The following is a 24,911-nucleotide window of genomic DNA, read 5'->3' as shown; positions in this document are numbered from 1 at the left end:
TATATGTATATTGTTAATTTGCAACTTAAAACAAAAACAATTGTGGGGAATGGAAAGGAAGCTGATACAAAACACCAGTTTCCAAGACTGTTTTTGCATTCACCAAGGACGCACAAGCACTGATAATTCAGCAACAGCAGTAGCACCCATAGAGCTCCCCTCCACATAAACTCAGGGATGGTTAGTAAGCAAAAGTTGACAGGTCTTACAGGGAACATAGATGGGAAATGCAAATTCTGCTACCTGGCTCTTAACCTTTGAAATTTCCTGATGACTTAGCTTCATTGAAGCCTCCTTTTTCATTAGGCCTAATTTTATGGCTCTGCTAGATGGTCAAGGGTTCAGTATCCCAGCTCTATTATAATAAAGTTCCTCAATCCTTTTTTCAATGTGGTTCATAGGAGATCATATGTTGCTGCAGCTACCCACATGTTTGAAAACATCATTGTGGTTTACACATGGTAGGACTGGACTGTTCTCTGTTCATCCATTTTTATCACATTACCAATTTGTTAATTATTGCTGCAAAACCTCAGAATTTTTATTTGCTGTTCTTAAACTCCTTTGCTAATTCCTGTACAAAACAAGGACTATAAGGAAAACAAGAAGTTATTTAACATACAACAAAATAGCGCAGAAAGTGGAAATTATGAAAATCAAGCTATATTAATCTTTTATTTTATTGTGCTGAAGGTTTGGTTCTGGTTTAAGAAGAAAGACTATCAAATAGATTTTGTAGAAAGGGATTTCTGCTTAGATCCCCCTATAAAGTTGGCTGCATTGCTGTAATCCCAGCATTCTCCTTGCAACAGAATTAAACTTACTTTGTTGTAAATTTTAAGTATGAACCCCAGTTGAGGTCTGGGGCCAGGGACAGGGGTTAAACACCCCTTCCCCCATTCAAACATATTGCTGGCTGCAACGGTGGACTACAAATCCCAGAGGTACCTGGAAGCAGGAGAAGGAAGTGATGAGCAACCCTGTACAGTCCTACTGCTGTAATTCTAGACTGCAAATCCCAGAGACCTCAGGGATAGCAGGAAGAAGTGAACACACAGCCAGAGAGCCATTTCATAGATTTCATAGACATCAGGGCTGGAAGGGACCTCGGAAGATCATCGAGTCCAGCCCCCTGCCCAAAGGGCAGAAAGTCAGCTGGGGTCATAGGATCCCAGCAAGATAAGCATCCAGTTTCATCTTGAAGGTGTTCAATGAAGGCGCTCGAACCACCTCCAGTGGCAGGCTGTTCCAGACCTTGGGGGCTTGGACAGTAAAGAAGTTCTTCCTTATGTCCAGCCTGAAACGATCTTGAAGTAGTTTGTGACCATTCGACCTTGTCATCCCTTGGGGCGCTCTGGTGAACAAACGTTCCCCCAGATGCTGGTGGTCACCCCTGATAAACTTGTAGGTGGCCATCAGATCACCCCTGAGCCTGCGCTTTTTCAGGCTAAAGAGCCCCAGGGCTCTCAGCCTGTCATCGTAGGGTCTGCTTCCCTGACCTCTGATCATGCACGTGGCTCTTCTCTGGACTCTCTCAAGCTTCTCCACATCCTTTTTGAATTGTGGAGCCCAAAACTGGACACAGTACTCCAGCTGTGGCCTCAATAAGGATGCTGCGGGTTTTTTCCCCCAAGGTGGAGAACCTTGCATTTATCGGCGTTGAACATCATCAGATTCTCGTCCGCCCACTTGCTGAGCCTGTCCAGGTCAGCCTGGATAACCTGCCTGTCTTCTGGTGTGGATGCTTTGCCCCAAAGTTTGGTGTCATCAGCGAACTTGGCCAGTCCGCTTCTGACTCCAGTGTCCACATCATTAATGAAGATGTTGAACAGTATGGGTCCAAGGACAGAGCCTTGGGGGACCCCACTGGTCACAGGACACCACAATGAGTGACTTCCATCGATTACTACCCTCTGGGTCCGACCCCGGAGCCAATTTTCCAGCCAGTGGATTGTGGAGGACCCAAGGCGACAATTGGCCAGTTTCTCCAAGAGGCGAACATGGGACACCAGATCGAAGGCTTTTTTGAAGTCAAGATATATGACATCAATCTCTTCTCCCTTGTCCAGGTGATAGGTCACCTGGTCGTAGAAGGAAATGAGATTGGTCAAGCAAGACCTACCCGCAACAAACCTGTGCTGGCTATCCCTTAAGATGTTGGCGTTGGCCAGTCCATTAAGGATGGCCTCTTTAATAAACTTTTCTAAGATCTTCCCCGGGATAGAAGTCAGGCTGATGGGCCTATAGTTAGCTGGATCCACTTTCCTCCCTTTCTTGAAGATAGGCACCACATTGGCCTTCTTCCTGTCTTCGGGCACTACACCAAGAGGCTCTAGTGCCTCTCAGCTTCTGGCCTGAGCCACTGCAGGCATGAGGCTGCATATCCTGAATCAAAGGCAAATGTCTGTCCACTTCTGTTTCAATTTAATCTGTGCATTTTAGACTAACCTGCAAAGACTGAATCGATTCAGCCTTGAGCTTTTTGACTATATGGAGGGCAAAGTTCCAAGACATTCCCATTGTTTAGAAATTACTATTATTACAGGTGTTCGAGGCAGGAATTTGAGAAATGGTTAGTTTAAAGATGCTTACTACATGGGAATGTTATCACTGGCTTCAGTGGGGGCTTCACTGGCTTCAGTGGGTTATCACTGGCTTCAGTGGGTGCATCCAGGTGACCACACATGCAGTTTGTAGCACTGTAGATCCATCTACAGTGCCACAAACCACACACGCCACGCATGCAGGCATTCGCTGTGCTGCTAACTTGCAGCAGGGGGTGGGGGGAAGGTTTGGGTTTCCACAAGGAGATCCTGGTGGCAGAAAACAGTAGGGCAGTGCACACAGTAGCAGTGTGCACCGTCCAAAACCAGAGCCTGGCCAGCCAAAGCCATTCTCTGGCTGCTGGCCAGGCTCTGCATGCCTGGATCACTGCTGCTGGAGTTTCAAGAGGCCCTCAGGCCAGATGCTGGCCCCAGCCTCCCCTAATCCAGCTGGGGCAAATTGCTGTGCACCAGAGTGTGTGTGCAGGAGCATTCTCCAGCAAAAAGTAGCAGTGGCACAACTATGTGCTGCTGCTGTTTGTGCTTGGGAAAATGCATGTGCACGCTCATAGAGATGCTCCTAGTGGAGCAGTTGGGTCAATGCTAGAAGGGGTTAATTTTTAATACACTTACCCCAAAAGCTTTCATTAGATTCCTCTTGTAATGTTTGGAAATACTGATTAACCTTCCTTGTATTGCTTCTGTTTTAGTAGTGCTTCATGTTGAAGGAGTTTCATATGAAATGTTCTAAGTAATTTTAAGCCCTACCAACTGGACTGTATACTGAGCTTCTATAAATGAATAAAGTTACTCTACTAAACACCAGACCCATTTTGACATTGTATCATAGTACACGACTGTATCTAGAGAAAGAAGAATTAAGCTGAAAGAATTGTAGCTGAAATCCAAAATTTGAAAAAGGCTTCACTTTTAATGTTTTATTTATCATACAAGTATTTTTTTCAATTTACTTTTTACAGTCTTTATTGTAAGCAGCTTAAATAATTTTTGGATCTTAAAAGTCTAAAAATAATGTAGTGTGTATACTTTGATGGATTTGAAGTCAAGGTTACTGCTAGTTAATGTAATGCTAATTCCATGAATTTATCTTAAAACATCTCTTTTGCTGACAAACTTAAATGTAGTCATAATTAGGTATAGGACAGGAATGGTTGTAAGAAATTAAGGTTAAACAGGACCTTCCTAACTTGATAAGATTGGGTTAATTACACGAGTCCATTGGAGAGGAAGAAAAGGGAGCCTTAACATAGAGCATTATATTTTGATTGCTATTTCCATAACATTTATAGACATAGTTAGAAGTTCTGCATATAGAATGATGATAAAATACATCCATGTGTTCCACTTGAACACTGGTAGATTAAAAAAAAAAAAATAGAGACAGTATAGATGGGATTCACTGGAGCTAACATCTGCCCCTCTGAGAATAAGAGAAGGACAGAATCCACTATGCATATAAACTGATACAGAGTTGGAGATTTCAGCTAAAATGTAAGTAAAATTTAAGTTAATACAAAATCTAAATTGAAAATATGGATTGAGTGAACAAGGAAAATCAGGAAACTACATATAACAGGTTTTACCTTCCCCCAATATAGATGTTTTGGAAGATATGCCAGCAATATCTACAGGTCATGGTGTTGTGCACTTCCGAACTTTTTCTCTTCATGTCTTTGTCATAAATGAGATGGGTTTTTTTCTGGAATTGTGCACAAGTGATGCAGTAAGGTCCTCCTTTGCAGCAAGTTCCATTTTTGCCTCAAGTTCTTCCTTTGCACAGGTCTCACCAAAGAGTTGGCAAACAAGCTCGTGCTCCATAGAAATATAAGGTTATCTGTTCCAGGCAACATAAAGGCCCAGGCAGCATAAAGGGGCTGTAAAGAACTTGGAACAAAAAATGGAATAAGTCCTTCTCTGCTGTCTTTAACAGACAGAGTTAAGGTGTTCCCAGGCCAGCACTGACCTACTCACACTGTTATATGTTGTATGTACATATCCCCACCTCAGGGATGTACAAAACACCAAGGGCTAGAGGATCACTGCAGAGCAATCCCCCTGCCCTGGGAGTGTGGGGAAACTCGTGTGACTAGAGGATTGCTTCAGGGGTGATCCCCTTGCCCCAGGGGTGTAAGAAACTTCTAGGTCCAAAGGATTTTCAATCCTTCAGCCTTAGGGGTTTCCTAACACCCCTGGGGCAGGGGTATTCCTCTGCAGTGATCCTCTGGTGCTGGGGGTTTCCCCACACCCCTGGGGTAGGAGATCACCCCTGTGATGATTCTGTGGCCCTGGGGATTTTCTCTCACCCCAGAGTCCTAGGGGTCATAGTAGCCATGATTCCTAGAGTCTAAAGGTTTCACATACCCCCAAACCCTGGGGATCATGGCTGCCTTGATCTTTAGGGCTTGGGAGTTCCTGAAACCCCTGGACTCCAGGGATTGTGGCTGTCATGTTCCCTATGCCTTGTGGAGCTTTATGCTGAGCATGGTGCACCAACTGGTGGGGCTCCCAGCTTCAGGGGATACCCTGCTACATATGCAAATTAAAGTGGGTAGTAACCAGCTGTAAAGTTAGTACACATTTTTGTGGTCTAACTCTATAGCTAGTAGGAGCTTTTTATGGTGTGATAAGTGCATATAGAATGTCTAGCTGGTCTCCAGGTAATTGCACAAAACCTATAATGTGGAGAGGGGGCCTTAGACATAACATCTAGTCAGACTGAGAAAGGGAACTTTGCAGTGGCATGTCTCAGTATTATGAGACATTATTATTATCTTCTTAGTTCTATGAAATGGATAAGATGATAGACCAACTTAAGCTTCCAGGACAGTCTAGTAATTATTTTCCATTAATATACAAACCAACAAATAAATAAGTAGTTGGTGTGTTTATGGTATAGTCACTTAACTTTTAAAAAGTTTATTCCTGATAATTTGGTAATGGAACCTCAGCTGACCTCACTGGAGTAATTGAGCACCTATACACGTGCCCAATGCGTGCTCCAATGTGTTCTAATTAACAGGTGTCAGAGCAGATGCATTGAATCTGCTGGAGCATGATAATATACAACAGCAGCTTTGGTGTCATGTGTATTCAGTGTCCCCAAGCTTCAAAATGGCAGCAGGAAAGCTTTAACTAAAACTCATTGAATAAACTTTAGTTAAAGCACCCCTGCTGCCATTTTGAAGTACAGGGTGTGGAATACATGTGTCGCTGCAGGTGCTTTAATTAGAGTAGTTCTTGAGAGTCACTCTAAAAAAGCACTTCCCTCCACTCCAGAGCATGTTTAAAGATGCCCCTAGTGGTTAAATCCTATACTTTAGTTTAGCTAGGTCACTGAATCAGAGAACAATATACAATGATTTTACTACTTGACAGGAAGATTCCCAACTCTCCTAATTTAATGTGCTTGATCAGAACATTACATGCTGAATCAAAAGAGATCTGTAAGAAATACAGCATCTCACTGAATACTCTTTAGCTTATTTGAGTAATGGAAAATCTTATGCTTATCTTTAATCTTAAGGCAAAAGACAGTTCTTAAGATATTTCTGATTAATATATCTGCTATTTAGTCCTAAATTGCACATCATGATAATGCTGATTCTAATTTATATGCTTATACCCAACATTCCTTCCTACGTATTCTAATAAAAAGGTCTGTTGCAGCCAGCCAGTAGGAGGATAGGGCCTTATTGGATATACCTCCTTGTGGTGATTGGAATCTGCTTTCAGATAAGGGGATTGGGTAAAACTTAACCTAATATGAAATTTTGGAAAATGTGGAACAAGCCCTGCATGGAACTTAGGTGCCTACTGTCATAGGACTTAAGGGGCACATCTACATGAGATGCTTACTGCTGAGTAGACTAATTAGCTTGACAATAAAACATCTCAGTCTACACGTGCGGAGCTATTAGGTTAGAGTACACTAATTAAATGCACCATAGGTTAGTACTACCACATACAAGTACTGTCCCACGGCGGAGTTATTTACTCCACTGTAATGCACCTGTAAAACACTTACCATCTGGCTGGGGCATGAGGATGCTATAGTACAGGACTGCCTGCCAACTAGCTCTGCACTGTAGCATCCTCATGCCCTAAACAGCCCTTCTGCAGCATATTGCGTTGGGTCGGCGCAGTCCCAGAGTAACAGGCTGACCCCCCCTCCCCTCCCCCCGCCCCCGGCGCCCCCCCCCCTCCCCCCGCCCCTGGAGCCCCCTGCCAGTGGGGCTGCACTGACCTGACTCCATGTGCTGTGGTCCAGGATACATGTGTAAATGTTGCATCTGAGGGCAATAAAATGTGGCATGAACTGTGCCAGAGTTTATTGCATTGCATTAATAGTCATGTGTAGACATTCTCAAGGAGTCCTACTGCTAAACAGTGTTCCAATTAGCTGGATGTATTAAATATATATGGCCCCTGTAGTTCTTTGCATTTTATTGGTGCTGTATATACTTATTCTAGCCTAGTCTGGAACAGAATAGCTGCCATATCGAATAGAATTAGGTGTAAAACAAACCTTTTAATACATATCTGCTGTCCATATTTTTACAGATATTCCTATAAGAGACGATGAGACAATGTATTTGACCTTTATATGCAGAAAAAGTATGGAGTAATATCCAGAGGTGGCCATCACTCACACTCCTAACTTCCTTGTGTTCTCTGCCATATATTATCTGTCATCTTTTAATAATTAAGATTAATCTAAGGAGTTCAAATATAGCTGAGATATATATTCTCAGTTTTGGTTTTATCTATTGGCTTCTAAAATACAGATGATGGATAGACACTATATGTGCATTTATAATAGGTACACTATGGCAGCTAGATAAATGTGTCTTTGTCTTCTTTGTGAAGCACACCCACTGCGATGCTGCTTGCATATGTAATGTTACAATAAAAATCAATTTGGGGCTTTCTAGCCTAAGAAAACCTTAGCCATGCTTGGAATTTGTAGCCTGCATTTAAAAACAAAGATTCAACTAAAAAATTCCCTTTCTTCACCCTTAAACATGAATAAACAAGAAATATTTCAGAAAAAAAATCTTACATTATTCTACCATTGTGACATCAAACATATTAACTTTGTGAATGTGTATGCTCATTTTTAAAGTGCATAACTGAAAGGTGTTCAATTTCTTTTTAGCTATACCTCCAATAACCTTTCCTGTTCCCTTATCTAATACAAAAGGATAAGGGAGGCTATCTGGACGTTTTGTCGGGGGTTGTCATGCTATTTGTATTTGTCTTCATTACTGGTCTTTTTTGGATACCTACCTAGGTTCTGATTTTTTTTAGAGGTACACAGCCTTCCCTCATGACTGTGTGACTTGCATATATGCTTCACACTTCTAAAAATTAGTCTCTGTGTGTAATGGCAGAACTTCATAGCAGAACTTCAAGTTTTCATCTTTACTCAAACGCTGTGTTCTTCTATGCATTTAGCATTTTACTTTTCCTCCTGTACAGGGAATGTAGACACCCTAAGACAGTGGTGCTCAAACATTTTCCCCTGCAAGCCAGATCTGCAGCACCTGGTCTGATGGCAAGCTAGACAGTTGTTCTGATCCAGAACCAGCATGGCAACCACCATCCAGCCATGCAGAAGGGGCAGGGGTCGATCTGGCTCAAGCCTAACCCCACAGGGGTGGGGAGGGAACTTCATCCAGCCCTTTAGGGAGGAAGGAGCCTTGACCCAGCCCTGTGGGGAAAAAGAGGATGTGGTCTGGCCCTGTGGGGGAGAGGCCACCCCAGGTGGAAAAGGAGGCTTGGCCCAGGCTTGCAGGGGAATAAGGGTATGGCCCAGCCCCAGTGGGAATGCGGGGCTTGGCCCAGCCCCAACCTGTCCCCACAGGGGGAAGGAGGAACAGCCTGGCTCCCCCCAGGTGTGCAGGGCTTGGGGCTTGGATATTTGGTGGAGGGGAGGGTACCATTAGGCTGTCACTCCTCACTGCCAAATTTCTGGACCCATGAGGAGCCCTGTGGATTTGCATATCACTGTCCTAGGAGATGTGATAGGAGCACCACTAGAGGATCCAGTGAACTTGAAGGTTTTCTCAGTTAGCTGGTTACATCAGCTTTATGGCTGCTTTGCAGAACCAGCATCATGCAAAGTGGTATGTATAGTTCAAGACAATTATCTATTCCCTTATCATATTAGGGAATTTAGTTTATTTACATGTAGTGCCTGAAAGAGCTTAGCATATGCTCACTAATGTTAGTATATTGTTTTCCACAAATTGAGATGATATAAAAAAAAATAAAAGGTCAATTAAGAATCTCAGCAATACTAAATACTGAAGTAATATTGTCATTTGTTCCTAAAATGTATATCCCAGAAAATCTACCTGGGATATTCACTGATCCAGATAGATGGATGGGTGGATTAAAAATTGATTATATATGTAAATAAAATAAAACCAGTGTCTTACTAACATTCTGCTGAATTAAAAAAATAACTTCCTGTCAAATTAATGGGGTTCTAATAATCTTAACAAAAGGGAGAGGACAATTGCTGGGTTGATGGTAGTACCTCTCAATCTGGTACATTTAACTAAGATTTGATTGGATTACTCCTTCATGCTGAAAACCTGACCACTAGAGGAAATCTACATTGTAGTTCCCATCTTAATAATATTTTCTATTGGTACTAGCCTAAATAATATATTAACTTTAAATTTTGTTTTTACCCAATTGTCTAACCTTTGTGAAGTAGTATCAACACATATTAAGGGAATATGCATTTCACAATATTTATATTTCCTTAATGTGTTCAGTTTTTTTATATAATTAATTGCATAGTTATGTCTACTTTATGTGACAAGAAAGAAGAAAAAAAGCCTTTCATCACCATAAATCAATATGCCTAAAAGATGTTGACTCTGTTTGCATATGTGTAACTTCTCTCTCTGATCTCCTGTCCTGAGGCTATTTCACTTACCTAGACCCTGAATCTGGCTGAGTTATTATCATAAAAAGGATTCAAAATGCTTTCCTGGCACAGTCTGTCTGAAAAAAAATAGAAATGAGAATTCCCTCTGTAGATCATCTTCATTACAGGAAATGTGACTGGATTGCAGTTTGGTTCTGAGTTATAGTTGTGGCAAATGCGCATTGCAATGGTCTAATTTAAATTAGAGGGATGAAAACTATTCAGCCATCTGTAAGAATTCTAGAGACAGTGGAACACACAGTGAATTTTTTTCTATGTAAATATGAACAGTAATTTTCACTCAAGTGTACAGCATGGTGTGTTTCCATTGCTACATACATTTGCTCTGACTGAAACATGACTGAGCTGTAAAACCTAATATGCCATAACAATATGTACTTCTTGTATTCTTTAAAATAAAGACTTACCAAAATGGCAATAGCTAAGTGTTAACCCCATTGATCTCAACAAATCTACATTAATTTACCTAACTTTAATTTTGTTCAAACTTTCTAAATTTGTATGCTTTTCCTAAAGTGAATAGATATCTTGTTAAAATGTGTCCTTTAAAGAACCTGCTTTAAGTTTGAAAATATGAAGTACATGTTTTTTCCCCATTTTCCAATAACCAATTGTAGTAATCACTATGGCTTAATCAGCACTCTTTCCTCAGGCAAAATTCCTGTTGAAGTGTGACCTCAATGGCCGTTATGAGTGAGGAACGCTGAACAGGGCCCATTATGATTAGACATGTATTTTGAAAAGCTTTAGGAATGATAAATTACATACTCTCAGTATTACTACTTTATCTTGTACTCAAAGAATACCAATGAGGGTTTGGGTATCCTGAATGAAGAAGACTTAGAATGCTAAATAAATCCTAGGTTGTTTCTTGCAAGCAGTTTAATTCCAACAGTCTTTCTCCAAAAGTGAAAAAAATACAGTGTTAAAAACTAAATAAAAACTGGCAAAGCTTTTCAGCTAGGTTAAGACAGGAGGAAGTCTTTTGAGAATTCACAGGAAATACAATGGATTAAAGATTAAAAAGCTAGCAACCTTACAAACGAGTAAAAGGTCAAGTGGGGCAACAGTGCATACAGATACTGAATAATTTAGCATGGCCTCTTTCCTCTTTTGATTGGTTTTACTCTGAGTGCCATGTGTGGAGCCCAAATAGTTGAAAAAGGATTGTACCATGGCCTTCTGAACTGTGATACTAAGAATACAAACATCTAATGTAGATAATACTTCATATATTTAACTGGCAGGAAAGAAGAATGTCCTTACTGATGGAAAATAATTTTGACCAAAGGATTTCATTTTAGGAAGTTATTCAGGAAGAGAAAAGAAAGAAATGCTTTGGTATATGTCCTAGCAACCTAATGTTAATTTTAAAAATCCAAATATGAAGTCCAACATAGATTTATAATCCTAAATCAGACACTTTTAACACTTTTCTTTTACTAACTTTGCATGATAATGGTTTCTTCCATGGAGCATGAGTTGGAAGACATTAAATAGCAGTTGGGAGTATAAGTTAGCCCATGGCAGCCACTGGATAAGTGGTTAGTAGTGACAATGATTCGCTCTAGGGAATCCTGTAGAGGGTGTTACCTGCTGGCTGCAGCACAAAGACAGCTCACAAGGAGAATGATAGGAAATAAAAGGCATACAATTAAGAAATACAAAAGGAAAAAAAAATACTTTGAAAATCAGTAGGGGTTCACTGCTATCTGATGTTCAGAGACACATGAAAACTACCTAGGTCAGAATCAAGTTATCTCAGTACTGCATAGCGCTGTATATAATGAATCTATTCCCAGTGAATCAATCAGTGCAAAAGTGACTGTTTTAAATGTCAGAACTGTCAAGGACAGTTGGCACTCAGCTGATGACAAGTCTGGCCTTGTCTCTTAGATGTAATCTACAAATTAAGTTTGAAGTCTCCAAAAAAAGATTATCTCAGTTTAAGAAACAGTATTTGAATCAATACAGCTTTGGATCTTTTAGTGAAAAGTGATGAATGTTGATTCACCTACACCCGTGTTGAATGCTGATTCACTTTCACAACCTGTATACAATTGTCCACTAATGCACTTATGTTAACACATCAGGGTGCCTAGAAATCAGTATTTGCGCATGTGCACGATATTTGCATACTTTTTTTCAAAGGTCTGAGTATAAAGCTAGATAGAAAGTAACTGTACAACCTAGAGAAGAGCTTGTCATTTTGTGAAATGAACTTGAATCAAGTGGCTTTTACTTTCTTAGCTTTCAGGTAAATTTCATGCATATCAGTTCAGGGATGCTAGTTTATTGCAGATTTGCTTAGTTAAACAATCTACTACTATTTTAATTATTTTTATTCATTTGCAGAATAAGTGTAAAGTAGTACTAATTAAAAGCTTTTCTACTGAATAATCCATGTGCATCACCCTCCAAAGTTTAGCTTAAGGGCCCCACATTGACAAAACCACATTATAATCCTTTCACTTAATTTCATTACTGGGACTTCTCTTTGACTTCGTATGAACATTCAGATTTTCCTCCGGAGCATGTTAGAGCACAGAACGATTAGCACAGCATTAGAAGTAACCACAGCCTGGGAATAATGTGTGTAAGCCCTATGGCAGTGTGCAAGTTCCAGGGCAATTTGTAGAAGTTCTGTTCAATGGTTTATAAAATAGGGATGCACTGTATTGTACTTGAGGCACTTTCTCTGGAGCTCCAGCAAAGTCCCTGATACACTAAATAATTCAGGTTTATATTTTCCCATTTAGCAAGTAATATACTCAATTGAAAACAAAGGGGCCTAACCTAGAAAAAAGGTTTGCTCTTTTTTCAGTGCAAGCCTGGAAATTGGGGGGTGGGGGGGATTCAGATCTGAAGATAGAGCCTGCTACTCATCACTCGATGTTGCTTTAAAATAAATGTAGGTCCACAGAAGTCAACAAAGTTATGCAGATGTAAAGTTAGTGTAAGCAAGAGGAGCAACAGGGCCAGAATGCTTACCAGTATGAAATATGAAAAGGTAACAGATGACAGTGCAAAAACATTGGTATTCTATCCTGAAACTAAGCCTCCTGCAATAATGAGTGCATAGCAGAGGCCAAGCAGAAAGCAATACAGTTGGGTTCAACATACCATTCACCCTTTCTGGTATGAAAGCACAATGGAACAAAAATGAATACAAGCAGTGTTTTCAAATACTTCTTGTTATCCTTTTATTTCCTCCCAGCTTTCCTTTCCTTTCTGTCAGTCAACAGTGATCATCATCTGAAACTCACTTGTAGTCTTGAAAACCATACAGGCTCCTTTGTTCAGATTTATAGTATCATTAGTAAAACTATTCGGGTAATACTTCCATTTAATATCTGCCAATCTTCCTCCCTTTTCAGCTGCTAAAAACCTCTCTCTGTTTTTTTTCCACCTTTTCCATAAACCAGCTTGACTAAGCAACACTGTATTTGGTCTGTATGCCATTAGTTCATGCTCTGTGGTTTGATCCTGTACATAATTACAAATGGGAAAAACCCCATCCAATCTAAAAACATCCTTCTGACAGCTCCTTGTAGATGTATATCATTAACTCAGATTTCACAGGGTCAAAACTATGATCCTGATCTTTCTTCCTTACCTTTTCCTTCTACATCCTCTGTCCCTATCCTACCTCACATTGACCCACATAATGATCTGATTCTTTATTCAGCCTTTCAGAAATGTTAAGAGCATGAGTAAATCTTGCTCTTTCTTCCTCCACTTTTATGCCAAATCCAGACAATTTAAAATGCTATTATCAGAATGATCTTTCACTGTTGTTCTTTGTCGAGCTCCTGTTTACAATACTCATTTTAATTCTTCTCTTTGTTTCGCCTTTAGGATGAAAATGTAACTTTTATTTTTCATACAACAAAACCAGTGATGCTAGGCAGATTTTTAACCTGTGGGACGGTGTCACAGGATGGGGTGACCACCTAAGGCCCCTTGACCATGCCAATTCGGCCCGATGGGCACCCTCTATTCTCGTTCACCACGTCTTGATATAAATGTAACGTAGGGAGCCTGCCTTCACGCCCGGTCAGACATGGTCCTGATGGACTTCCCTGGACCCTGTGGGTCCACAGCCTTATGGGCTATATGCGTGGCTCCAAACCATCCCTTTACCATGCCCCATGCCTCACAGATGGTATTGTTGTTGTCTCTCCCAGGCCTTGCTACAACTCGGCCCCTTGCTCTCACTGGGCTCTCTGCAGCCCTGCCTCTGCGCCCCTCGGCGCTGGGCTCTCTGCAGCCCTGCCTCTGTTCCTGCGCCCCTAGTGTCACACCCTCACTAGCGCCAGGGTCTCTGCACCCCTGGTGCTGCACCCTCACTGGCACTGGGGTCCCCCCACTGCTGTGAGCCCCATATGAGGCCTCCTCTTTCCCCAAATAGCCTCACCCAAACCACCAGTTGTTACGGCAAACAAAACAAAAGCCCCTGGGCTGTAACATAACACATAACACAAACTGCAGAAGGTGTGCTCTGCCCCTATACATTACTAGGAGAAGAACTTAGTCAGGCCTCTTCCCTTCACTCACTGTAGGAGGGCTCCTTCCCCCTTGGCCGCTGGCAGAGAGCTGAACTCCCTAGTCCCCGTTCTGGGGTTTATATGGGCCTAGGGTCCTGCCCTTCTGGCCAGCTGACCAGGTGCAAGTGCACACCAATGGTTGCCACGGCAACCTGCACCTGGGCTCCTGTGTGGCTCTTTGGCAGTTTCTGCTCATCTAGGAGCAGGCATCTAAGTACCCTGTGACAGATAGCAAGTCCCCTGTAGAATGAGTAGCATTTTAAAGGGTCAGGATTGTAAATGATTGGCAACAAGTTTTTTTTTTCCATGAGTCTTTCTCCAGGAACAATATTATTCAAGTATTGACATTGCCCTGGATGTGAAAGACACTTCAAACAATGTTTTCCATTCATTTTAGGAAAAAAAAAATTAATTACTTATATATGAGTTTTTTCCCTCAATCAACATGGTGGGATGGGAGCAGGAGCGGGGGTGGCAGGGAGCTTCTCATACCTTTGCATACAAGGAGCCCTCACCAAATATATGGCCTATCTTTGAACTGCTGCTAAAAGCAGCATGTAGTCAGTAATGGAAATCAACTAAGAAGTTGGTTGCATGCAGCCCACAATAAGCATAAATATAAAATACGTTGCCCATATGAGGTAAATATGCACAAATAGATTAGTGCAGCTCATCTCAATAAGATATATGGGAGCACCCATTGAGCACAATGCCCATCAGTACGTACTCTTTCAAGTCACAGTGAGCCACTACATTGCATACATTTTTACTTCCTCTTCACTCCCAGAGTTGAGCTGCACCCTTCTTTCCCATTTCCAATGAGTCCTGTTTCTTCACCAGCCTGAAATGTCTGGCAAACATCACCAAACAGGGACCTAAACAATTCACCCAAAATCCCTCTGTTGGCCCTTCTCTCAGTCTGTTGCTTATTATTATTGTGGCCCCACCTTGCATGAAGTGAAGTGAGACCAGGTTGCCCTGTGACCTATGTGCATACACATTTTTAGAGGATCCCAGACTCATGACAAGACCACCCAGTTCCATTCATGAGTGGGGGGGCTAATTAGCATATGGATCCTTTGTGGAGGGTATCTGGAGAACACACAAATACTGAGCAGTGCTGAGCTGTGGGGTCACCATGGCTTGAAATGCTGTTGACTCTGCTGGGGGTCATCCCAATGAACTATGTGGTGAATCATGAGTTTTTGGCTTTGAACAAATGTTGTACATAGTTTGTACTACATACAAGTACTTACCAAAGGGCTCCTTAAAATTGTGTTTATAGTGTGGTAAAATTTGCAGCAGCAAAAGGTAAAAAGCATCATTTCTTGACAAAATAAGTCTATGGGTACTATATACAAATTCCTACAACTGTGTTTATTTCAAGGTCTGTTTTTTCAAATGTGCCCTTCACTTCCATGTACTCAGGAAGAGCAGGTTCTGACAGCAAGGAGGGGAGAAGGTATTGCAAGGGAAATAAATTTCTGGTGAGGGCAAAGGGGCTACCTCACCCCACAGATCGTTTTTCCCTGTGGTAGCAGTGGGAGGGGAACAAATTCAAGACAGACCGCCAATAATTAGATTCTATACCTGGAAAATTATATCAAATGTATACATTTTCTATATATAGAATGTAATTATTTGGTGGTTGTATTATAGAATGTAATTATTTGGTCTTACAATCAGGGTCAGCTTATAGTTGAGTAAATATAGTACATTCTAGCTGTGTGCTAAGCTTCGGTCACTGATTCAATTCAGCGGAGATTCAGCCTGATTCAGCAGCCGAAAATCTGAATCCAGATCAAATCAGGAGACCTTTAATCTGTCCAAATCGAATCAGAATCTCCAAATCGATTCAGAGAGACTTGGCAATTTGGACATAGACACATGAATGTTCTTTCTACATATAGTTTTATATGTTTTTCTACATCCCTCAAGGTACCAGGCGAGGTTCTTGATCACTGAGATGCTAACGCAGATGGAGCATCTCATGGGAGCATGGGTAGGGGGGCAGTTCACTCGGCAGCAGACCGGGAAGTGGACCAGAAGCACTGCCCCCCCCCAGCTCAGTGACTGGTACCTCCTGGGTCGGGCACCTATGGCTGATAGCCAAATCAGCATCAAATCAGGACAGTGATCCAAATCAACTAATCGAATCACTGTCCCCTGAATCAGGCTGAATCTGAATTGAATACATCCCACTTCACACACCCCTAGTACATGCTCCCTTCCCCGCCCCTCCCCCCCACACTTTTTTTCACTTTGTACCACATTTAACATTCTTTGAGTTGAGGAAAACATCATTAGGAAATGACACTTATAGTCAGGGAAACTTTGTATATTGTTTCAATTTTAGTCAGGTCCCTATTTACACACAGGAAGTTGAAAATGAAACACATATGGAAGTCCAGGAACAATGCCAGCCTTGCAACTTGATATTCAGCAACAAGAGCTTTGACAATTTTTCATTGGACCATATACAGCCCCTGACAGAGAGAGAGACAGACAGAGTATAAGTATTAATGGAAATATTTTTATATATTTAAAAAATATAAATATAATTGTATTTATAAATAAATGCAATTAATAAAGATAAATAAAACTCTCTCTCTCTCTGTCTGTGTGTGTGTGTCTGTCTGTCTCTCATATATATACTTTTTAAATTCAGCCAGGCCATGCATTTATGTTTATAGCATATACTTCAAGCATTTCATCTGCTCTATCTTATCTCTTTCATGTGTAGTACTGAAATCTACTACATGTGTATTTCCAGTTAGTGTATTGACCTCACATGCGAACTCCCATGTTCAGTGTGGATGTAAGGAAGTACAGTCTTTTTATCAGTTTATTTTACTCCTAGCAGTTCCTCCTGGTGCACTGTACTACATCTCTGCAGGCACCCGCTTTCCCTGCAATCAGTTCTTTTGAGTTCACTCTTTTTTTAAAATATGTGGCTGTTCTTTTGGAATCACAGGCTGCTTTGTCAGAAGGAACAGTGCCCAAAATAAATGGATGCCTGCAAAGAAACTGCCATAATAGAAGTGAAATCCACAGCAATGAGAAAAGATTTTAAAAGATATTACAAATCCGAAGGGGAAAATATTGTCCTGAAATAATATCTCTACTAATTTTACTACTTAAGAAATGTTAGTGAATTTATTGGGTTCTTTGGTCATTTTGTTTATCCTAAAAAAAATGTGCAACTTTTATGGTTCCTATACTAATGAACGTACAAAACTATTCACAGATATATTTACAGCAAAAGTACTTGCATATGTATATTCTTGTTACAGACAAGATTTCCATGTGGCACAGTGTGAGGAAGTATTACCCTGGGTACACTAATAGATACCTCTGAGGTGTCAGTGTAGAAGAAGGTGTCAATAGGAATGCATTGGTATCTATTCTCTCTTCAGAGGATCTGTCAAGAGAGAGATGCCAGATTAATAAAAAGAAATAGAGGTATGTGTGTATAACAGCATGATGGAGCAGGAGGAGTTATGGTAAGAAGCTGGATAATACTAGGCTGCTGAAATTCTCCACAGTGTCTGCAAAATAAACCTAACTATGTGAAATTGTATATTCTGTAGTACATTCTAAGGTAGAAGGTTTTTTTTTTTTTAATTTTGGTAAATATCAGACAAATAGCTATAGCTATTGATAATGTAGATGTAATTTATGATATAAAATAATTATTTTCTGGAATATCACATTTTCCAGATCATATGGTCTTTTAAAGACGTTTTCCCCAGCTGTAGGCTTCATTAGGATGTAACATTCTGAGTGCAAAGGAAATACTATATATACCCGAATAGAAGATAACCCTGATTTTAAGGCAACCCCCATAATTATATTCTATATATAAAAAGTGTATACATTTGTTATTATTTTCCAGGTAGGGAATCTAATGATTGGAATTTTCCTTGACTTTGTCCCGTCATAATGCTACAGCAGAGAAAATCATATTTATCCAAAGCCAAAGACTCATGATTCACCACAGTTTATTGGGCTGGACCCCAGCTGAGTTAACAGCATTTCAATCCATGGTGACCCCACAGATCAGTACTGTGTGTACTCCAGATACCCTCCACAAAGGATCCACGTGCTAATTAGCTCCCCCCACTACTCATGAGTGGAACTGGGTGGTCTTGTCATGAATCCTGGGATCCTCTAAAAATGTGTATGCATATGAGGCACAGGGCAATCTAGTTTGGCTTCACTTTATGCAGGGTGGGGCCACAATAATCATAAGTAACAGGCTAAGAGAAGAGTGGACAGAGGGATTTGGGGTGTACTGTTTGGGTCCCTGTTTGGTGATGTATGCCAGACCTTTAAGGCTAGTGAAGAAATGGGACTCATTGGAAATAGGAAAGAAGGGAGCAGCTCAACTGTGGGAGTGAAAAGGAGAAAAAATTGTATGCGATGTAGCGGCTCACTGTGACTTGAAAGAGTAGGTACTGTGGGATATTGTGCTCAGTGGGTGCTACCATATATCTTATTCAGATGAGCTGCACTAATCTATCCTTCTGGTAGGTTCCCACCAGCATATTTGCCCCATATGGGCTATTTTATAGTTATGCTCATTGTTGGCTGCTTCAACTTCAACTTCATAGGTGGTTTCCATTACTGAGCACATGCTGCTTTAACAGTGGTTCAAAAATAGGCAATTTATTTAGTGAGGATTCCTTGTATGTGAATGTAAGACTAGAGGTCTTTCCCACCATTCTGATGGTGGGGAGGGGTTACTTGTCTTATATTTGAATAAATATGGTATGTGCAACTTCCATGTGTGATAATAGAAATATCTGTCTGAACTACTTTTAAATTGGTGATAAAACATCCTGTTCTCCAAAATTAACTTACTGCAATAAGTTGAAAATCTTTACACCTTAAAGGCTGATCTTGTAATCACTTGTATCCCAACAGATGTTCAGTAGGGCTGTGCAACGCTTTGGTCCCTGATTCAATTTGGCAGAGATTTGGCCCGATTCAGTGCCTGAATCTCCAAGTCTGAATCGAATCAGAGGACCCTTTAATCTCTCCAAATTGAATTGGAATGCTCCAAATAGATTTGGGTATTTGAACATAGAGACAGCTTTAAATGTTTTTTTTTACATACCACTAGGTAGCAGGGGCTCATAGTGCAGTGCTGTGATGCTGGGGCACATGAAGCACTTCTGGTCCACTTCCAGATCCACCGGGAAGTGCACAGAGGGTCCCCCCATGTCCCCCAGCTTGGTGATTGGTGCCTCCTGGGTCTGGGAGGAGCATCCAGGGTCCCCTTATGCCCAATTACAAAGCAAAGGGGACACGGGGCGGGGGCCCGGCACACTTCCAGGCATACCCGGAAGTGGACCAGAAGTACTTCCGGTCCACTTCCAGTTTCGCTGCCAAGCACGTGGAGGGCCCCCTGCCGCACTCCTGTGGGATGCTTTATGCACCCCAGCATTGCAGCTATCACAAACTGCGCCTGCTACCTCAAGGTATGTAGAAAAAACTTTTAAAGCTGTGTTTGTGTCTAAATCGCTAATTCTCTGTATCATCATTGAATCTTCAGTTTCAGATTTGGCCAAATCAGGGACAGTGATCTGAATCAACAAATCAAATCACTGTCCCTGATTTGGGCTCAATCCAAATCAAATAGGGTCCGCTTCACATACCCCTAGTGTTCAGGACCCTAGTCAGTTTTTCAGCCAGTATCTCTACTTCAGTAAAGCTCTTAAGAGTGCTTATATCTGGTACTTCAATAGAACTGAATCAAGTATTTTAACTTTACTTTGTTTTTAAGTGCTGTTGTGTATCAAGATTTGATTCTAAATTGAAGCCCCCAACTGTTTTCCCCTTCCAAAAAACCCCTATGGACTATAGTCTGTTTATTTCAAAAGGATCTTAAAGTTGAAATAACTGTCAACATAAACTGGCTTTGAGACAACCCCTTCCGAATATTTTTAATATCCTCTAATAAAACAATTATTTAATTAGGAACAGGGGAAGCATGTACATGTTTAATTACCAATAAAAACATGCATATCAGAGGCATTCTTAACTATGTTAAATATCAGAAACTTTTTATTTAAATTAAGCCCCTTTGTTGAGCAAAACTTTTTCTAGCTTTACTGGGTTGTAATATACTTGAGGGGTATAATTACATAGGATATAACTGAACAGGTTACTTTGTAGATTTATCTTCCCTGCTTCTACCTATTGTATGTGGCCAACATTACACATATCCACTTCTGATTCATCACTCTGAACAACTAGAGACTCTGATCCACAGCAAAACACCCTAAGTGTTTTGCCATCACTCCTCAAACAAATTTGAAGTATTCATTATATCTTTCTCTCACTTGCTGGTTATTTTATGATCTAATACATGCAGCCGCAGAACATTGGTACTTTGGCCAATCTGGGCACATCTCCATGAACAAGAATGTGTGTTCCCCAAATATGTGCCACTGCTAGTTGTCCCTGGGGAACACCCTGCATGCAGTTTCTGGTATGCAGCAAATTGCAGTGATGGGGAAGGAGATGCTGGGGCCAGGAACTGGGCTGGCCCCAACAGACTTACCTGGAGTTCTGGGGGCCTCCTAGGGCTCCAGCAGAAGTGATCTGGATTTGTGGAACCTGGATGGCAGCTAGAGCCTGGCTCTGGCTGCCCAGGCTCTGGCATTGGGCAGCACACATTCTCCACACTGTTTTTTTTCTGGTGCAGGTTTTTTAACACTGGGATCTGTGGCAAGTGACCAGGAAACCAGTGAACAGGGGCTACAAACAGGGTAAACAATTTGCAGGTAGTTGCTGTGGGCAAGAGGAGGAAGGGGGAGAGAAGTCAGGCACCAGATCCTGCCCACGGAAGGTAAGCGATCCACCTGCCTGTGCCTTTGGTTTGCTGAGTGTTTGTTTGGTGGGCTGTGTGTGTTTGGGGTGCGTGCTCTGAGAAGCTGGGATTGTCGTCTGGGCCTGACAGAAGCCCTAATGGAGGGGCAGAGCCAGTCCAGGCCCAGTAGGGTATAAAAGGAGACTCCCCAGGTGACCAGGGAACTAGCAAACAGGGTAAGAAGTTTCCAGACAGTTCTCAAGATGGTTTCTAGGCCAGTTTGTTGGCCTTCCCCAACCTTTTTTGAGGGGCAAGCCTTTCAGCTTGACATCAGGAAGCAGGAAAAAAGGTGCCTCCTAATGGTGTCTCTCAGGGAACAGGCAAGAGAACTACAGGAGGAGGTGGCAAGGCTCTGAAGCATCTTCTGCCATGAAACATTCATCAATTCAATGCTGGAGGAAACCTCTGGGACTGTAAAGGAAGAAATGTCAGATGCAGCGCGAGAGAAGAGAGGACATGGACACCCAAGAGGGTGGAAGCTGGAGGCTTGTGACTTTTGGCAGCAAGCATAGATCTTCACCTCCACTTGCAATGGTTCATCTGGAAAACAGACATGCAGCCCTAGCAGCAGAGAGGGAGGAGCACATTCCACTGGTGAAGGAAGACAAGGTGGGAAGGATCGAGGCAACCACCACCAAGAAGAAACAATGGGTGGTTGGAGACTCCATTCTGCATGGGATGGAGGGAGCCATCTGCTGACCTGACCTGTTGTTTTGGGAGGTCTGCTGCTTGCCCGGAGCCCAGATCTGAGATGTCATGGAGGGACTACTGAAGCTCATCCAGACCTCTGATTACCACCCCATGCTGCTTATCCATGTGAGCATCAATGATACTGCCAGGGGAGAGGCTGAATGTATCAAAAGGGACTACAGGGCTCTGGGTGCAAGGATGAGGGGTAGGGCTGTGTGAAATTTCGCTGGCTGTTTCATTTTGATGCTGTTTCAACTCATTTTGAGCTTGAAACAGTGAAATCAAAATGAAATGAAAGGCTTTGAAACAGCCTCCGAATGAAACGAGGGCAGTCAAAATGTTTCGAAAGTTTCAAAATGTTTTGTGTTTGGAAGCTCAGCTTGCTCGCAACTAAAGAGAAATTAAGGTGAGGGAGTGGGAAGATGAGGGAAGAACTCTGATATTGACATGTGTAGCTGGCCAGTGACTGTGATCCTCCTCTGAGGTCCCTTCCAATCCCAGTGCTCTGGGGGAGGACTGGAGAAACAGCATAGAAAGCATTGATTGAACTGAGCTTTCTCTGTGCTTTCACACTTACAAGTGACACAAGTTTTGCTCTGAACAGTTTGAGGTGCACTTTCCCAGAAATCCCTGTACCTGTCTCCTTGAAACTTGGCAGACTTCATGGCCTCAGCAGGGACTGCCATCCCTGCAGGCTTCACCCCATTGTGCATTAATACACACACGTGACACGAGTTTTACTTTCAGGAATTTGAGGTGCAGTTTCCCAGAAACTGCTATACTTATCTCCTTGAAACTTGGCAAACTCCATGGACTCGTAAGGGGATACCATCCCTGCAAGTTTTAGCTGAATCAGGCAAGAAATGACAAAGTTATAGGCAGTTTTCTGCTTCCCCATTATAGCCTATGGGTGAAATTTTGAAACAGCGCCAAAACAGCGAAATGGTTTCGACGAACTGAAATAGAACAGTGTTTTGAAAATGAAACAAAGCTCAAAACAAAATAGTGTCCCGCTGAAATGGAAGCTGAAATGAAATGGTGATGTTTCACACAGCCCTAGTGAGGGGTTCTGGGGTTCAGTTTGTGTTCTCATCAATACTTCTGGTCAAAGGAAAGGGCCTGGGCAGGAGCAGGTGTATTCTGCAGATCAACACCTGGCTACTCAGGTGGTGTCACCAGAAAGGCTTTGGCTTCTTCGACCATGGGATGCTCTTCCAAGAAGAAGGATTGCTGGGAAGAGATGAGATCTACCTGACAAAGGAAGGGAAAAGTGTCTTTGCAGACAGTCTCGCTAACTTAGTGAGGAGGGCTTTAAACAGGGTTTGGCAGGGGATGGAGACCAAAGTCCTGAGGTAAGTGGGGAAACAAGATACCTGGAGGAAGAGCAAGCAGGAGGGGGCAACAGGCAAGGTGCTCTCATACTTCTTGAGAAATCAGGGCAATTGACTAGTTATCTCAGGTGCCTGTACACAAATACATGGAGCCTGGGAAACAAGCAGGAAGAATTGGAAGTCCTTGCAGAGTCACAGAACTATAATATGATTGGAATAACAGAGACTTGTTGGGATAGCTCACAGGATTGGAGTGCTGTCATGGATGGGTACAAACTGGTCAGAAAGGACAGACAAGAGAGAAGAGGAGGAGTTGCACTTCATGTAAAAGAGCTGTATGATTGCTCAGAGCTCCAGTATGAAACTGGAGATAGGCCTGTCGAGAGTTTCTGGGTTAGTGTCAGAGGGGAAAGCAGCAAGGGTGATGTTGTGGTGGGGTCTGCTATAGACTGCCAGACCAGGAGGAAGTGGTGGAGGAGGCTTTCTTCAAACAGCTAGAAGAAGTTTCCTGATCACAGGCCCTGGTTCTCATGGGGGACTTCAGTCACCCTGACATCTGCTGGGATGGCAATACAGCAGTGCACAGGCAATCCAGGAAGCTTTTGGAGAGTACTGGGGTCAACTTCCTGGTGTAAGCGCTGGAGCAGCCAAATAGGGGTCATGCTCTTTTTAACCTGCTGCTCACACACAGGGAAGAATTGGTGGGGAAGGTCATAGTGGATGGCAACTTGGGCAGCAGTGACCCTGAGATGATTGAGTTCAGGATCCTGAGGAAAGGAAGGATGGAGAGTAGCAGAGAAAGGACCCTGGATTTCAGAAAAGCACTCAGGCAACTCATGGGCAGGATCCCTTGGGAAGCCAGACTGAGGGGAAGAGGAGTCCAGGAGAGCTGGTTGTACTTCAGAGAAGCCTTATTGAGAGTGCATGAACAAACCATCCCAATGTGTAGGAGGATTAGCAATTATGGCAGAAGACATGATTGGCTTAGCAGGGAACTCTTTAGTAAACTAAACCACAAAAAGGAAGCTTATAAGAAGTAGAAACTTGGACAGATAACTAGGGCAGAATATAAGAGGATTGCTTGGGCATGCATGAATGAAGTCAGGAAGGCCGAAGTGCAAATGGAGTTGCAGCTACCAAGGTATGTGAAAGGTAACAAGAAGGGTTTCTACAAGTATGTCGATAGCAAGAGGAGGATCAGGGAAAATGTGGGTCCCTTACTGAATGGGGGAGGCAACTTTGTGACAGAGGATGCAGAAAAGGCTGAAGCACTGAAGCGTTCAATGCCTTTTTTGCCTCAGTCTTCACAGGCAAGATCAGTTCCCAGAGTACTGCACCGGGTAGCACAGTTCAGGGAGGAAGTGAGCATCCCTCTGTGATGAAAGAATAGGGATTACTGGATGTGTACAATTCCATGGGGCTGGATAGGATACATCTGAGGGTGCTAAGGCAGTTGGCTGATGTGATTGCAGAGCCATTGGCCATTATCTTTGAAAACTCATGGAGAGCAGGAGAGGTCCTGGATGATTGGAAAACAGCAAACATAGTGCCCATGTTCAATGAAGACTCTTCAATGTCTTCATCAGCGACTTGGACAAGGGAGTGAAGTGTACTCTGTCCAAGCTTGCGGATGACACAAAACTGTGGGGAGAAGTGGACACGCCGGAGGGCAGGGAACAGCTACAGGGGCAGACCTGGATAGGTTGGACAAATGGGCAGAAAACAACAGAATGCAGTTCAACAAGGAGAAATGCAAAGTGCTGCACCTAGGGAGGAAAAATGTCCAGCATACCTACTGCCTAGGGAATGACCTGCTTGGTGGAACGGAATTGGAAAGGGATCTTGGAGTCCTAGTGGACTCCAAGATGAACATGAGTCGGCAGTGTGACGAAGCCATCAGAAAAGCTAATGGCACTTTATCGTGCATCAGCAGATGCATGA

The 24,911-nt window shown here is 42.3% G+C and overlaps 1 protein-coding gene across 3 annotated transcripts in view; it reads left to right on the top strand.

The window, feature by feature from the left end:
- LOC102380336 (protocadherin-11 X-linked-like) overlaps positions 1-24,911 on the top strand; it is a 611,220-nt gene that overhangs the window by 250,371 nt on the left and 335,938 nt on the right. The window contains exon 5 of one of the 3 annotated variants that reach the window (XM_025209270.1): positions 20,785-20,847. The exons of the other annotated variants lie outside the window; for them this stretch is intronic. Coding sequence (XP_025065055.1) covers positions 20,785-20,793 — 9 coding nt within the window. The 3' untranslated portion in view covers positions 20,794-20,847. Of the gene's footprint in view, positions 1-20,784; positions 20,848-24,911 lie in introns of those variants that run through there. 3 annotated transcript variants of the gene reach the window in all.

Source organism: Alligator sinensis, unplaced genomic scaffold (assembly GCF_000455745.1).
Source record: "Alligator sinensis unplaced genomic scaffold, ASM45574v1 scaffold1075_1, whole genome shotgun sequence".
Lineage (NCBI taxonomy): Eukaryota > Metazoa > Chordata > Crocodylia > Alligatoridae > Alligator > Alligator sinensis.
The sequence above is the reverse complement of the archived record's forward strand: the minus strand, read 5'-3'. Positions and strand labels throughout refer to the sequence as shown.